We start from the raw sequence: 16175 nt of genomic DNA on the forward strand, positions 1-16175 counted from the left end.
AAGCAAATAAGTACACATATAAAAATTGTTCTGAAGAGTTAGCATTTCTTGATTTTATATATATTTGGAGAAATCTTATTACAGAAAATGAAAGAAGATGTAACAGTACATATAAAAGCAAACAAAGCAGTGTTCAATCTCAGTCTTTACTTCCCTTGGTAATTACTAATGATGTCCTTATTGCAAAACTTGGGGTTGTCTTTTGTGCATTCCTGCCTTCAGAGTATCCCTATTGTGCTTTCATTGTGTAAGGCAATTATTTATAATAGTGTAATTCAGATTGTGTTACGGAAAATTGTTTTGTTAGAGGAAAACCTATTTGGCTTGGAATCTTGTGTAGTTACATGAAAGTTTGAACCTGCTATTATTTGTCACTGAGAAGTGAGATGCAGTGGAAATCTGAAAAGGGTCCACTTTTGCCCTTGTATCTGCTTGTTTTTCTTCCTTTTTTAAATAGTTCTTGCATGATGATGAGAAGATGTCTTATGTAAAATGTTGCTGTGCTGAAAAGAATGGTTCATGACATGATGATGCATTTATGGTACAGGTACCTGGAGCTGGAAAGCAGCGGTCATCGAAATGAAATCAGGTTGCATTATCGTTCAGGCAGCCATCGCTCCCACACAGAAGTGTTCCCATACATTTTGGCAGATGATAAATGGCACAGACTTTCCTTAGCAATCAGTGCCTCCCACTTGATTTTACATGTGGACTGCAATAAGTAAGTGAAGAGCATTGTTTTATAAGAAGTTGTCACATTTAGAATATTTGAGCTCTGAGTAAATTAAATGATAACAACTTGGGATTCTATCTTGCCCTTCCTTTTCAGAATTTATGAAAGAGTTGTGGAGAAGCCTTTCATGGACTTACCTTTGGGTACAACCTTTTGGCTGGGACAGAGGAATACTGCACATGGGTATTTTAAGGTATGCATTCCCTGAAAGATAAAGAGTGAAATAAAATTATTAAAGGGATTGAATCATCTTTCATATGATGAGAGGCTGAGAGATTTGGAATTGTTCAGCCTGGAGAAGAGAAGACTTAGGAGGTATAAGGAGGATCTCATCAATGTGGATAAATACCTGAATTTGTGAGGGAAATGAAGATAAGGGATCCAGACTTTTCTCACTAGTGCCCACTGACAGGCCAAGAAGCGATGGGCAAAACCTGAAACACCTGAAATTCGATCTGAACATCAGAAAATAATTTTATTGTGAGGCTTGTTGAAGAAAGATGACTATGGAGATAGTCAGAAGCTGTTTGGACACAGTCCTAGGCAATCTGCTGCAGCTGGTCCTGCTTGAGCAGGAAGGTTGGAGTAGATGGTCTCAGGAGGTCATCAGTTTGTGCTCAATAAGTTTGTGCTTTTGTAATCATAACACAGCTCTTGGATTGCTTTGAAATTGCTCTTTGGCCTTTGCTATTGGAGAGCAGCATACTGGCTACTAATTATATCTTAACTAAGCATGTAAAATCTGTCTGCAAGCATGGGATCTATTCTTCTGGGTGAAACCATCCCTTTCCAGACATTATAGTTGAATTTCATGCTGAAATCTCACGAAGTTCTTAACAACATGCAGCTCTGCAGCTGTGTAACAGTCATGTAGTTTCTCAGCAGTTTGCAAGCTTTATGGAAGGATCCCCATCAGAATTCGTTGTTGTTTAACCCCAGCTGGCACCACCTAGCCACTTGCTTACTTCCCTCCCTGGTGGGATGGGGGATAGAATTGGAAGCGTAAAAGCTAGGAAAATCATGGTTTGAGACAGCATTTAATAGGTAATGCAAAGCCACACAAGCAAAGCAAACAAGGAATTCATTCATGACTTTCCATGGGCAAGCAGGTGTTAAGCCATCCCCAGGAAAGCAGGGCCTTGTAATGGTTACTTGGGAAGTCAAAGACCATGACTCCAAATATTGCCCGCTTCCTTCTTCTTGCCCCAGCTTTAAATGTATGATGCCCTGTGGTCTTGGATATGATCCCTTCTTTGATCAGCTGGGGCAGGTGTCCTGGCCCTGTCTCTCCCAACTCCTTGTGCATCCTCAGCCTCCTCACTGTTGGGGGTGGTAGGAGAAGCAGAAAAGGCCTTGCTGCTGTGTAATTTCTGTAACATCCCAGTGTTATCAGCAGTGTTTCCAGCACAAATCCTAAACCCAGCCTCATGCCAGCTACTTTTCTGTGAAGAAAATTAACTCTACTCCAGCCAAAACCAGCACAAACTCATTAAGGGTTTGCATTAATGCATTTTTTCTTGACTTTAGTTTCTTTACTCTTCAAATCTATTTAAGACTTATAGCTTGTAAGAAATTCGCATTTTATTTAAAAGAGTATTTCTAAGTAACTGAAACTGCAGCTGTTTTCAAATTACTTTTTAAAGGTCATTTGCAAGCTTTTCTGCAGTGACTAACTAAAAATAACAATGAATTCGAACCCACCAAGTTCTTGCCACATAATTATATCTTGACATTTAATCTTATGTCTTTAAAAATTATTCAGTATGCCTGTAAATGTATCTATTTTTATTTCTGCTTATTCTTCTATGACTGAATTGGGTCCAGACATGAAGCTGTTTATTCATAATTATTTTTTATCAGGTAGTTTTAGTTTGCAGGCTTTAATGTTTTACATGGTGAATGAAAAAACATAATTTTGACAGGGGAAAATAATGTATCCGTTTGTTTTCTCTCCACTAACACATAGGGCGTAATGCAAGATGTGCAATTACTTGTCATGCCTCAAGGATTTATTTCTCAGTGCCCAGATCTTAATCGCAGTAAGTCTATTAATTCTTATATCATAAAATGAAAGGTGTGCTTTTTACCTTCTTTCTGTCCTACAAGCTTTCTTAAAACCTTGAATGTAAGTGTGTTGTTTGTCACCTTTGGCATGACTGAATCTATTATGAATTAATTTATTGACACATATTGTATTATTCTAGCATGCCCAACTTGTAATGACTTCCATGGACTTGTGCAGAAAATTATGGAACTGCAAGACATTTTAGCAAAAACATCAGCTAAGGTAATGTTTACTAGGACTCTAGTCATAGGAGAAATCAGGATTGTCAGTCTTTATTTGCTGTTTTTTTAGACTATTCATGCTTTTGTGGGGTTGTGCACATGGCTGTGTGCAGGACATCCTGTGTGGTATGTTTGCATCTTTATATACCCGTGCCTAATTTATACGTACAGATTCTAGGTTCAGAGAATATTCTTGTACTTTAATATTTTTATAGAATCATATATTTTAATAGTAAAGAGCATCCAAATCCCTGAGCAAGGAAAGGGCTCATAGATACCCAAATTCTACCTATAAGGCTAATAAATCAATAAACCGAGAATGAAATAGGTAACTGTGTTTATAGTGTTTTTTACAGCAAGACTTACCAAGTCCTAGCAAGACCTTTCAACACTGATCTGCCAAAGGCACGTTCAGACAAAATATATGCAAGACAAGGAACTAAGAATTCAAACCATGACTTTCTTCTTTCTTTCTGTTAGAACATTGCACCAAAAGCATTCATGTCTGCTGGTGAAAATAGACTACTCTGATTTTAACTGTCAGTTCTTTAGATATCTGCAGAAAATATTGTTACCTAGCTGCTTTGATACACTAATGTTAAAAATGCCTTGGCTGAAGTGCAGAAAAAGTTGCATTTTGTTGGTTCTGAGCTTATTTGGCCACTCTGTCTGTGAGTACTTTATGTGGAGCAAGATTCTTGATCAGTTCACCCATACAAGGATGAAAAGTGAGGAGCTGTACCTATCTTGACCTGCTCATTTTGTTTCATGATGTCCCTGATGTCTTGATGATAAGAAAGATGAAATGCATTGTGTCTTGCTTCTCAATTTCTGTCTCTGAATGGCTGATGGTTTAATCATGTTGTATTTAACAAGAATTGTTTTATTATCTCTGATTGTGTTTTCCTAAATGTATTTTGTCAACTGTCCTGGGGACAGTTTGAATTGTGTTTTTACTCATGTGGAAGACACTTAAAAATTCAAAACATTTTTGTGAACTGTAAATACAGTTGTCTCAAGCTGAGCAGAGGATGAACAAGTTGGATCAGTGCTACTGTGAAAGAACCTGCACAATGAAAGGCACAACCTACAGAGAGTTTGAATCCTGGACGGATGGCTGTAAGAACTGCACTTGCATGGTATGGCTATGGTTTGAGTGGAGAGTCAGGAATTCCAACGTTTCCTCTGAATAGTTTTATTGAGAACTTCCAAATGTATGCTAGGTACTAACAACAAAGAACTTTAAAATCTGTTCTAAATCTAATGAATAGTATTAATACATATGTTTTCCTATATTTTCAGCATTACTAGCATGTGTAGCTCCTGTATTTCATGTCACCATATGCAGGTGCTAGGGAATATACTTAGCTATCACATTATTCCCTTGCACTGAGTTGCAAACAGTTTCTCTGAAACTCTGATTCCTTGCTTTTTGTCTCTATAAACACAGCCTTTTTCTTAGCAAATGATTTAATAGATCCCTTTTGTCCGATTTCCTTTGGTTGCCTTTGGTTACGTCTCAATAAGTAATAAAAGCTAAAATGTCAGGGTCATATGCAAGCTTTGTTATATTACAAATGAAAAAGATTTGGTGGATGGAAGATTCCCAGAGGTATCACAACTGCAGATGTGATTGCAAGTATTCTTTCAGGTACCAAGCTAGGGCGTTTGTATTGTTGTCCATTCATATAAAACTCTTTCATTCCATTTGAACTCATTAAATCCTTAATCCAAAGGCCATTAGAAGCCAGTGAAAAGGCTGTTGTTGTCTGTACTGCACCTTAGATTGATTTGCAGCTATCTATAATTGGCTAAATGGGTCTCTTTAAGCTTAGTATTTTTTTACCTTTATATTTCTGGAGAGATATTAATTTTGGTTTTAGTATTTTATGGCATCAAATCTGGCTGATAAATGTTTAAAATTCTTTGAATTTAGAGTTAAATTCATTGCATATTTTTGTCTTGGATTTTTCTCACAGCTATAATATTGCTACCTTTTAGAAATATATTCTCTCTAACATAAAATCAGAAGGCAGAGTATTGTTCTGTGCAGTTGTCATTTCACAGTAATCTGTCAGGTTTTTTGCTGATTGGCAGAATGTTTTGCCTCCAAATAGATTTGCTTCTAAAAAAAATTGATCATTATCATCTCAAAGAGCACATAATTCATGTTAAAAGATTGTATGTGTGACATTCTGAAGGTATGGTTTCTGTTCTTAGTAGTTATTAAAAGACCCACGTTAAACTGTCTTTTTTGGACGTTGTTAGAAAGTTCATTGCATTTAAAAATAGATTTTCAGGTTCCTGTGTTTGAGAACATCTCTGCTGTTGCTAAATAAAACCACCAGTTAAGCACCTTTTGTTCTCCTAGAACGGTACTGTGCAGTGCGAGCCTTTGATTTGCCCCCTTGCTGACTGTCCACTTAACTCTGCCCTGGCCTATGTGGATGGCAAGTGCTGCAAGGAATGTCAATGTAAGTTTCACTGTTGTGCCTCTTGCTAATGAATGCTTTGAGATCTTAAGTAATATGAACCTTTCTGTAAATATGTCAGTGAAAGAACTGGTCATTAAATAGTTGTGTTGAGGAGTCAGGGAGCTTAGACTTCTCTGAAGTGTTCTGGGGAACTGATAACCAGAAGGTTTTAATATTTCATGTGGGATATTTTGTTCCATTTTGGTTATGTTATTTTTATTTAGCACAGATATTTATTTTCAAAATTTGAAAAGAAAAAGAACTAGACTTCCATTATCTATGTTTTAGACCAAACTGCTAGAAATTCAAGAGCAATTGCCTGGTGTTTGACCAGGGTCTCCAACACCTTTATCACATGAAGAGTGTACTACTAAACTTATGTTATTGAAGCTTACAAATTGAGGTTCAGATTTATGATTCTTCTTCCTTAGTTAAGAAAAAAGAAGAAACCAGTAAACCCCAGACACCTAGAAATGTTATTTCACAAAATATCATAAAAGAATTACAGGAAAAATGGAAAAAGGTGATTTAATATTTTAGGATTTTAATCTTTTAGGATTGGATACATGATTAACTTTAGTCTTTATAGTATTCTGGTTTTGTTGCAAGTAGGGCCAGAGAGGGAGAATTTCAGCTTAATCACTATCTAATGGACTACTAATAGTATTTCAGATTATGTATGTGTATTCCATATGTAATGGTTAGTTATTTCAGGCTATGGTAGAATCCGTTCTTGAAATTGAGCGTGAGATGCACACACTTCTTTATTCTGTAAATGTTGAGATTTTTGCTGTGTGGTTTCATCACTGTTCTACTGCTGTATAAAACCTCTTACAGAGTGTAGAGAAATACATAACTAGTTAAAATGACATGTTGTAAGATAAAACTCAGGAAGACGTTTTGTACTCCATTGATCTAGCTCCCACAGGAGTTTATTAATATTTAATTGTGTTAGAAGTTACACAAACCATCCTTTTTTATGAAACCTTATTAACTTACTCAAGTAGATTAATTCTAATTAAGAGGAAATAAGAATTCAAATACTTTTTAAAACCAGTTACACAGAATTTCCATGCATACTAGATGACTCAGGGTAATTGGTAATTCAGGAATGTGAGATGTGTGGCATTCAAACCTCTATTGAGGCTATTTGAATCTCTGACCATGTTGGCAGAATTTGAAAATCTGATCCTCCGAAGTATGTTTTTGTAATGTACTGTCTGTAAATTGAGTTGGGAATTCTCTATCCAGGTGTTAATGGGGAAGCACTCACATCATGTGACTTCTTCCAAAGTTGTTTTTATTAGGAGTCTTGACAAAAGTCAAGGAATGTGAATGAGCATATGGACACTGACCTTGTCACAGGGCATTGATACTTCTTTGAATTAAGATGCAGTTCTGGTACAGCACACTGATGTTTACTCTGAAATTTCCTGTTTGATACTCTTAATGTTATCAAAGTGTCTTAGCTTTGAGTGCTGCTAATTTGATGCCAGTACATTATTCAATTTATAACTAATGTGCACACATACTACTTTCTTGACAAACTACCAGAAAAATAATTACATCAGAAAGCATAAAAAAAATTGCTTTTGAAATTTTTTTCCTAATTTCATCTAGGTTATTTAAAGTGACTTTTAAAATAAATCACACCATTTTTACAGTGGCTAAATTCTGGAAACCGAAGGACAGAGAATGTAAATTGGAGTCTCATTGACAGGGTAGTTAAATTCCAGTGAAAGAGTGGAAGTTAGAGGCAATGGAGGCTACAAGACTCTCACTTATTCTCCAGGCCAGTTTGGTGGAAATGCTAAGTTGTCTCTGAGTTCATATACATATGCCAGATGTATTCTGTCTTAGTGTCGTCGGGTCAGGATCTAAGCTGATTGAGGTCAGTGTGCTTCTTGAACTTGGTTCTTGCTGAGTTCAAAGCCGAGTTGCTCCATTTGGATAGGTTCTGAGAATAACTTGATTGTTTTCAGTGCTCAGAACAACAGCAAGAGATGTAGCTTCTGACTAGATAATATAGAGCAAACACGATGGCTAATATTTGGGAAAACAGTTTAGGGGGTTACCCCCAATTAGGGATTGTTGCTCATGGAGCCATATCCTTGGTTTTGGATAAGCAATCATAAGTGCTGAGAAAAAATGTTGCCTGATAGACTGTTCTTTAGTTGGATTTAGTTTTTGTTTCAAGACAGAACATGTATGGATATTGATGTTTCCTTCCTGGTATTTATGTTATCTCATACCAGATGAAGGGTTATTTCTGCCAGACTGTTGTTCGAGTAGAAGTGCCCAGGCAGTGACAGCTGCTGGGGCCTTGTGGCTGTGTCTCACTCCCCCAGGGCTGAGTGCTTCCCTCCACACTTCTTTCTTTTTTTTCCTGATGTTAAAACAAAGTCACCAAAAATCAAAAGAGTGAGGTTGGATTTAATGACAGCTGGCAGAGAAGAGTTAAGAGTACAGCACTTGGGGCTCTTTCAGTGACCAGCAAGCAGGCTTTCTGGGATTTTTTTTTTCTTTTTGTTTTTCCTCTTAGTGATGGAGGATGGAGTCATTCTGCATGGCTTTAGGCATGTAGAATTTGGGAATACAATCTGAAGTAGCTTCACTTATACTAGTAAATTAAATGGGGCAGGCACTTGTGGCTCAGATGGCTGAAGTCTTTTCCCCTTTCCCACCCCCAGCAGATTATCTGCATCCAGATGGTTTGGCTGTGAATGGCCTCTGATCAGGGCTGTGCCCCCAGCTTGTGCTTGGCACTGCTTCAGAGCATCTTGGCTGGTACAGTGTGACATGGTGCCATGATGTGTGCTAACACTCAGACTGCAGGGAGAGTTACACGCTGTAACCAAGCATTTTCAACCCTGCTGTCATCTTCTGTTTCATTTACCTGATGTGTTTCATTTACTAGTTGTGGACATCACCAGTTTGGCTCTCTTGATAATGAGCTGCAGAGACTGGCACCTCCAGAAGGCATTTGGTGCTGAGAGGGGCTGGAAGGGATGGGATGAATTGCCTTCTAGAAGTGGACATCTCCTTCCATGGCTTGTGTACAGAGCCCTGATTAGATCAGCTACTGAACTTTTAGACAGCTGAAGTTGTGAGACTAATCTTACATCAGTTACTGTGATGCATATCAGGTGTGTAAGATAGGAATGTAAAGTGCTGGATTTTTAAGCCTGATTCTGGCATTAAACTTTTATGGTGAGAGACTTTCCTGTGCTGCCAAATCCTAGGAATTAAATTTCAGCCCAGTCCAGCATTTACATTTTGGACAGTGTAGCTTTGTTTTGTCTTGTTCAGTGACATTTTCAACACTTTGGAAATTTCAGCACAACTGTCTATTCATGTTTTTCTGAAATGTTTACTTTAGTGAAGAACACTTAGTAAAGAATGGTTTAGATATTTTTTTAAACTAATATTGCTTTGACTTTGGTTCTTTTTGTGAGCCAAAAGAAAAAAGCCACAAAACAAACAAAAGAACAAACCCTGACCTTCTCTCCTAACTCCATACCTTTGTTTCAGGCCATTCAGACAACTTGTACTGTTTTGTCTTGTGTGAAGGTTGATGCTGGTAGCGTGGGGAATGGCAATGAATGCAAATTATCACTGTGTTTTCTATTAGCTGTAATGGGCTAAAAGAAGCAGCAGTCTTCCAGGGCAGATGAAAGGGGCAGTGTGCTGGATGTACTTCAGCTGTAGACATTGTAAAACTCAGTCCAGCTACCATAGCATACATCTTAGTTCAGTGGGAGCTTCCTGTGGAGAATTGTTTGGAGCTGGAAGGAAGAAACTACTTTTTTCTATGCTCAATGCAATTTTAAAGAATTCTGAGAAGGCATGTGCAAAAGATCATTACTATTTTTTCTCCTCTGCAGGGAAAAATGCTTTGTGTGGTGATGGGCACCAATACGAATTGTGGAGAGATTAAGCTTCCCTACTGACCCTATAAATATTGCTTTAGACCACAGGCTTGGCTTAAGAAGTACAAGGACGAGTTCATTTATTTTAAGTGAATTGTGGAAGGACTGCCAATGTCTTAGCAGCTGAGAGAAATGGTGCTTGGTCAGCAGATCTTTTTATGGTAATGTCTTTATTAGTTAGTGTATTAACATCAAGACATCACCTCCAAAAGCTATATGCATTCTTTTTTAAATGGAAGAACTGTATTTTAAACAAGCTAGGTGATTTTGTTTTTATAAGACCAGAAGTGATATTTGTGCCAGTATCTGGTGCAGTAATAATTCCCACCACCAAAGACTGATTTCCAGGAAGCAATTGGTCTCTTCTCATCACTCTCTTCTTCCCAGCGACACTGCAGATATTTATTGACCTAATAGCAAACTATTTAAATCCATCCCAACAGATTCCAGTAGAGGTTAAAATCTGAGCCATTATGCTCAAGTCAGCAGGCTGTGATATATCTGTTTGGTTTTTTTCTGAGACAGGATATTTGATGGGTTTCTGGTGCATTGTAGCCAAATCTGCAGTCTAACACAAGTATTTTAAGCAACTGTGAGAAGCATTGGGGTTGTACTGGATCAGCTTATGGTTCTGGTGCTAGCAGGTGTTGAGAGAGAGTGTGTAAGGGAGTTCTATAAATTGGGGAGGATTTTTAACAAAATACTAAAACACAAGTATGGACATTGTAGCTCTTAATAACATGAATGGGTTTCTGATGCAGTGATCTGTCTTGCTATCTTGCAGAAACTTTTAATTTTATGATTAAAATTAAAGGGATTTCCCCTCTTGCTCTTCATAATTCACCCACTTTTTCCCCAAAAGCTAGACACTCTTCTGCAAACTCCAGCACTTATAGCTTACTGACACAGAGAGAAGGAGCTGTGAAAGTCCATCTGCTGCTTCTTTGCAGCAGCAATTGAGCATCAGCAAGAGTGCAAAATTTTTATTTAGAAACTTAAGGAATATTGGTTGAACTTACTCTGAAATTCATAATTAATCCAGGTAGTTCGAAGCATTGTGGACTTAGGCCTGTGCTGTTTACCAAGTTCCATATTTTTACAAAATTGCCACTTTTTCCCCTGGGCTTTTATCCTCTAACCTTAGGTGACTTCCATCGGTAGCAAAGTGGGATGCCAGCCCCTGCCTTGTTCAGCCAAGTGCTGGAGAAGTTTCTGCATTCAGTGTGGCACAGAAAGAGGCTGCAGCTTGGAGAAGTGATTAGTCACTGACTGAACAGGTTATCTTGTCCTCGCAGTAAATCAGAAAAAGGGAAATGGAAGAGCATCTCCAGCAGGCTGGCTGGAACACGGCATGAGTCTGAGGGCTGTGGGCAGCCAGCAGGCTCAGGATGGCAGAGCAGGCATCAGTACTGGAGGAAGAAAAGGCAGTTTTTAGTAGTAAAACAATGATTTCTCATTTATCATAGCTCTTTAAAAGATGCACACTTTAGAATATAAAGGAGAAGCAACATTCTGGTTAATAAAAAATAGTTGCTTTTTGATTTTAAATACTTCCGTGTGGCCTTTTAAAGAACATAAGTGCATATAGAGCATAAATTCTGTTCTTCTGAGGTTCCTTTTTAATATGAAAATTCAGATAAATTAGTCTACTTCAGGGTAGTGTTAAAAGATATCTTGAATATAGCCAGCACTGGATTGTTTCATAGAGCTGTATTATTTACTATAACCTCCCGTAGTCAGCATGCAGAACTTCTGAATGTTATTTAGTAGAATAGTGTCCATTCAGCCTCTACTTTTGGGATTTTCTGTGCTGAAATGACTCACATCAACCTTATTTTTCAGGCTTTTGAATTACATATAATGATAGTACCACACTGGAATGACAAATAAAAAGCATTTTTATTGTACTTGTACTGTATTGTACCACTTGTACTGCTGAGATGAATGACATTGTACTTTACCAACTGTTTAAACCATTTTATTACTTCTTGTGACTTCAAAAGAAAGTCAGTATCCATATTCGTTCAGAAATAGGACACAAATAATTTTTCCAATTAAATAATTGTGCAAGAGGAAAAAACATGTCCTTGAACTCAGGTAGGTCAATAAAATTGGTGGAGATGTTTTAGATTTACAAAGCTGTAACAGAAAAGCATACTTGATGCACCTGTCATTCCAGCACAACAACTACAATGCCAGTCTCATCTCACAAAAGGGCTGAGGTTGGAAGGGAGCTCTGGAGGTCTCCTGGTCCAACCCTCCTGCTCAAGCAGGGCTCTGTTGGGGAGGCTGCCCAGGACTGTGGCAAGCCAGCTTTTGAATATCTACACAGATGGAGACTCCAACCTCCTGAGCAATCTGTGCCAGTGCTCTGTCACCCTCACAGTAACAAAGTATTTTCTTCAGTCCAAATGGACTTTTATGTGTTTTGATTTGTGCCCATTGCCTCTTCTCCTGTTACTGGGCACCACTGAGAAAAGCCTGTTTTTTCTCTTCTTCAGTCCTTTCCATCAGGAAGGAAGATCTTCTGGGAAGATCTTCTCAGAGACTTCACTTCTCTGGGATGTGTAACATCTCAGGAAGTTGAGACACTCTAAGAATGTCTTGGGGGACTTTCCTGTGCTGAACTCAAAGCCACAGGAAGATAATGGAAGGAATCCCCTTGGCTTTGGTGGGCAGGGCCAGTCTAACCCTTGACCCAAGGTGTTCAGTCTCTGCCATATTTTCCATTGTAAAGCTATAGAAATTTTCAAACTTAGACCACAGCAATATGTGATTTATCTCTGTTAAACAGCCAATGACAGAATTGTTAGGGGACTTTTGCTGCTGAGCATGTAGTCTCAGATGACCTTTGTTCTTTGTAAGCTAGGCAGTATTCCTCATCAGAAGGAAAACAGGAAGTCTTTTGACTTGCAATTCCCCTCTAAACAGGAAAGCCATTCCTTGTATGTCTTTTGTTGTCTATAAATTAAAATATAGGTTACAGTATATTAAAATACATCTTACAGTATTTGGACTGCTCAAAATATTTTGCTCCTATTTTGTTTCCTTTCCTACTTCCCCATGTCCTTTGAATTTCATAGCTCCTTGTTAGCAAAGGAGGACTGGGGGGAAGTCAGTACCTGTGCCTGTCTTAGACTTTTCATGCATCGAAGTGTGGCTTCCTCCTAGGTGAGTGGCCTTTTAGCTATTCTGGACCCCGTGCATTATGGAGCTCCACTAGAAGACTCTAGATCTAGAGGCAATGTATCAGTATACGAAGAGAACTCCAGTTAATGGTAAAATCATCTAGTTTTAGTCTTACTGTGTGCCTGAGGAGTGAATACTAAAATAAAGAATGCTTAAGAAAATCCTTATTCATTTAAATACATTACACTGGATATGTAGCAATCTGCAGTAAAGAAGAAATTGGAAACATAATATTGGTAACTTTATTGGTAGAGAATTAAAAATATTTTTCTACATGGAGAATTTTGCTGTAGGCCATGCTCTGCTCTCCTTATAACCTATTTTGTTGAGGTTATGTGGGAAAAGAGCTAGTATTTTCCATTCCTTTTTCATTATATTCTTACCAGGCTGTTCATAAAATATAAAATACCTGCAGTGTATTATTTTTTTTTAGCTTATTTCCAGTGCAAATAAAACATTAACATATGCTAGATATGAATATATTTGCTTTCAGACAGCTGGGAGTGGACAGATTGGCAGTGTTCCAACTTCTAATAAGTTGGTACCCTAACTTTAGTAATGCTGATTTCACCAGAATTTACTTAGGTAGCTATAAAATAATAGTTTTTGAAAAGCTGGTTCTATTTATAATTACAAAAACAATCTAGGATATGTAAGCATTCACATGCCTGTGTGTTGATTTCAATGTGTTTGTTCTCAGCAGTGATGTGCTTATGTCACTCTATATGTGCATTTTTGTCTATGAGGTTCTTTTTTGTTTGATTTGTTTTTTGGGAGGTCGTGGTGGGGTTTTTTTTGGCTTTGTTTTAGGGTTTTTGTGGGGGGAGTTGTTGGAGTTTTTTTTTTTTTTTTTTTTTTTTTTTTTTTTTTTTTTTTTTTTTTTTTTTTTTTTTTCTCTCCCATAACCAGAAGCCCATTGCCAAATCAGCAGCTTGTAGCTGATGTTCTAGTTTTTGCCTGGACCTTTTATTCTGTAGATCTTGGAAATACCTATAGTATCAGTAGCAAACATCTTCAATGGGTATGTGCTGTGGAAAAAAAAGAGAAAAGCCTTAGCTGGACACCCCAGAACTACAGGTTTTGGACAAGGTCACAGAAATGTAACAAGTTGGAGGCAGCGAGTACCAATAAAGGCTTTGCAAAACCCAACCAACCAACCAAATGGGCTTCTTGGCTTGCACAATTTTGCAAAGACCAGTTTGCACTTGACACACTCTTGTTCAGAACATGATTGCCACATTGACAAGGATTGTTTGGATGGAAAGCTGGCCTGGGGGAAATGCTGGTAGGAGATACAGGAGTGTACAAGAAGGCATACATACAATTTTTTTACAGTGCCTATGTCTGTGAAATGAAAAAATGGGAAGGTTGTGAAGGCTGAAACTCAATAAATAAATTATTGGAAGAAAACTCATCACAAAACTGTCAATAATGTGATCTTATTTCCCCTGGAAGGGATGGTCAAATATGAATGAAGTTGATTCAGTGAGATTAATATAAAATGATGTACACTCTTATCCTTTATTTGTCTTTTTGTGAAGATAATGATTTAAACCCATGGCTTTCAGTCTTTTGGACTGCAGAAGTTTGACATTTTTTCAGTGGAAACATGTAGTGAATTAAACCATATACTGCTTGGTATACTTCTCTTAACTACTGCTTGCAGATATCTGAAGTGTGATGTATAGACCTCCAGGCTGTTTTGATCACTGTTTCTACATCTGTCAGGTCATAAAATATATTATTCTTCAAATAATGGTCATTTAGTCCTATGTGAGACACAACTTTAAAATGGAAATCTTGTCTGATATGGTGTAACAGACCTTTATCCTGCTTTCCTCATCTGTTGCCTTCAAAAACATCATTGCAGTCCTCTTTATTTGAAGAGTTTCTGCAGATTGCTTTTGTCCCTGTACCAGTGACAGGACTGTGTCTGTGGTGTTTATATAACTCTGTTCTGCCAATATAGAGAATTTTTACTAATTTTTGCCTTTTTTGGGACTTTTATTTTTTACCAGTTTTCACTAAGAAGAAAGCCCTGTTCATTTGTTTCGGAGGGTGGTGGACCATCCTAAGTCTTTCTCTACAGGGTAGCTGACTAGTTTATTTTCACCTTCTACTTGTTGAAATTATTTGTGTAAGATTCTGATTGTAAGTGTAATTCTGGACTTCCCCTTCTTGCTTTAAGTGATTTTCAAGTATAATTTTGACTGTTTTCCCAATTTTATTTTAATTTGTGACATTTTGTTAAAATCCCTTAACATTATTTTACATCTAGAATTTTTTTTCCTAATACATGAAAAAATTTGAAGATACTACTAGGTTTCCTTTTTCTTCTGATGTCCAGTGTATACATACATTTAGAATTACAATGACATTATTGTTGTTACATTTGATGTAATAAATTGGTTCAGAAAACACCTGGTTTCAGTTGTAAGATTTCCACCCCCCATCCTGAAATCAAAGCAAGTAAATATGCTTGATTCATCTGGAAAATGGGCACATAACCTGTTTTTTCTAGTAAGCAAGCACTTCAGATTCTTTGAAGGTAGGAAAGATGAACAGGCATGCTTGACTCTATGTTATTATTTTGACAAGGACATGTAAATGCAGGTATTATTTCCTTAAAATGTTTTTAATTAAGTTATATTCCTATTGACTAAAGTGCAGTATTTCTCTCTAGGCTAATTTTACAGGCTTGTAAAGGGAGAGTTTGTTTTGTAGATGTTTTCATCATGCTTTATCTAGAAACCTTGTAGATCCTCAAGGCACCTAAAGGAGAAATCAAATCTGAGGATAGCATAGAAGAGATAACAATCTTGCATATGGTTGTTGTGAATTTCTCAGACAGGCTTCTTAATAGTAGTAGTGTATGACTTAGGGATGCTTAAATGTTGTTCATTGTCTTCTGTGACTCTTTATGAATAGAGTTGGTAGTACAATGTGAGCCCCTTACCACATGTTTTTCATTTTACTAATTATGCAGTATTCTGTTGGTGCATTGCTGTGAAGAAATATGGGAATAAATGAATATATTTTTGAAGCAGAAAGTTAAAATAGACATATAAATTAATAAAGGAATCACATCTTTGGGGAATCACTGGTTCTATCAGGTCTCTTCTTAAACACCCTCTTTTAAGAGCACAGGAGCAGGCAATTCCAAAATGTTGGAAGTCAAGCAGATGAGTCAGAAGGTCAGCTTGGCTAAAAAGGGATCTTCTTTTGGATGGACCTAAGGCAAAAAAAGAAAGGTATATTCCCAGAGGAAACAAAGTCAGGGGACATGGGAGAAATACAGAGATGCTGCTTGCCACTGTAGGGAGAAAAGTGCTGCAGCTGAAGCTCAGCTGGAGTTGAATACAGCTGTGTATAGATAAACAGACTTAACTGCACAGTGTGTGAATTCTGTCTGATGTCTAGAAAGGTTCTCCTAAGGATGATAGGAGTATTAACAGATACAATTTAAAAAAAAATATCAGCAACTGTAAAGCTTTTTTTCACTAATGTAGTTCCCAAAGAAAAAAATGAGTAGTTTCATTAACAGTTGCTATGAATTCCAGCTTA

The 16175-nt window shown here is 37.4% G+C and overlaps 1 protein-coding gene across 2 annotated transcripts in view; it reads left to right on the top strand.

Annotated features, from left to right (window-relative positions):
- NELL2 (neural EGFL like 2) overlaps positions 1-16175 on the top strand; it is a 133837-nt gene that overhangs the window by 29842 nt on the left and 87820 nt on the right. For both annotated transcript variants that reach the window (XM_053943717.1, XM_053943718.1), the window contains exons 4-9: positions 548-721; positions 830-926; positions 2700-2772; positions 2938-3020; positions 4030-4158; positions 5391-5493. In XM_053943717.1, coding sequence (XP_053799692.1) covers positions 548-721; positions 830-926; positions 2700-2772; positions 2938-3020; positions 4030-4158; positions 5391-5493 — 659 coding nt within the window. The remainder of the gene's footprint in view (positions 1-547; positions 722-829; positions 927-2699; positions 2773-2937; positions 3021-4029; positions 4159-5390; positions 5494-16175) is intronic.

This window comes from Vidua chalybeata, chromosome 5, assembly GCF_026979565.1.
Source record: "Vidua chalybeata isolate OUT-0048 chromosome 5, bVidCha1 merged haplotype, whole genome shotgun sequence".
Classification (NCBI taxonomy): domain Eukaryota; kingdom Metazoa; phylum Chordata; class Aves; order Passeriformes; family Viduidae; genus Vidua; species Vidua chalybeata.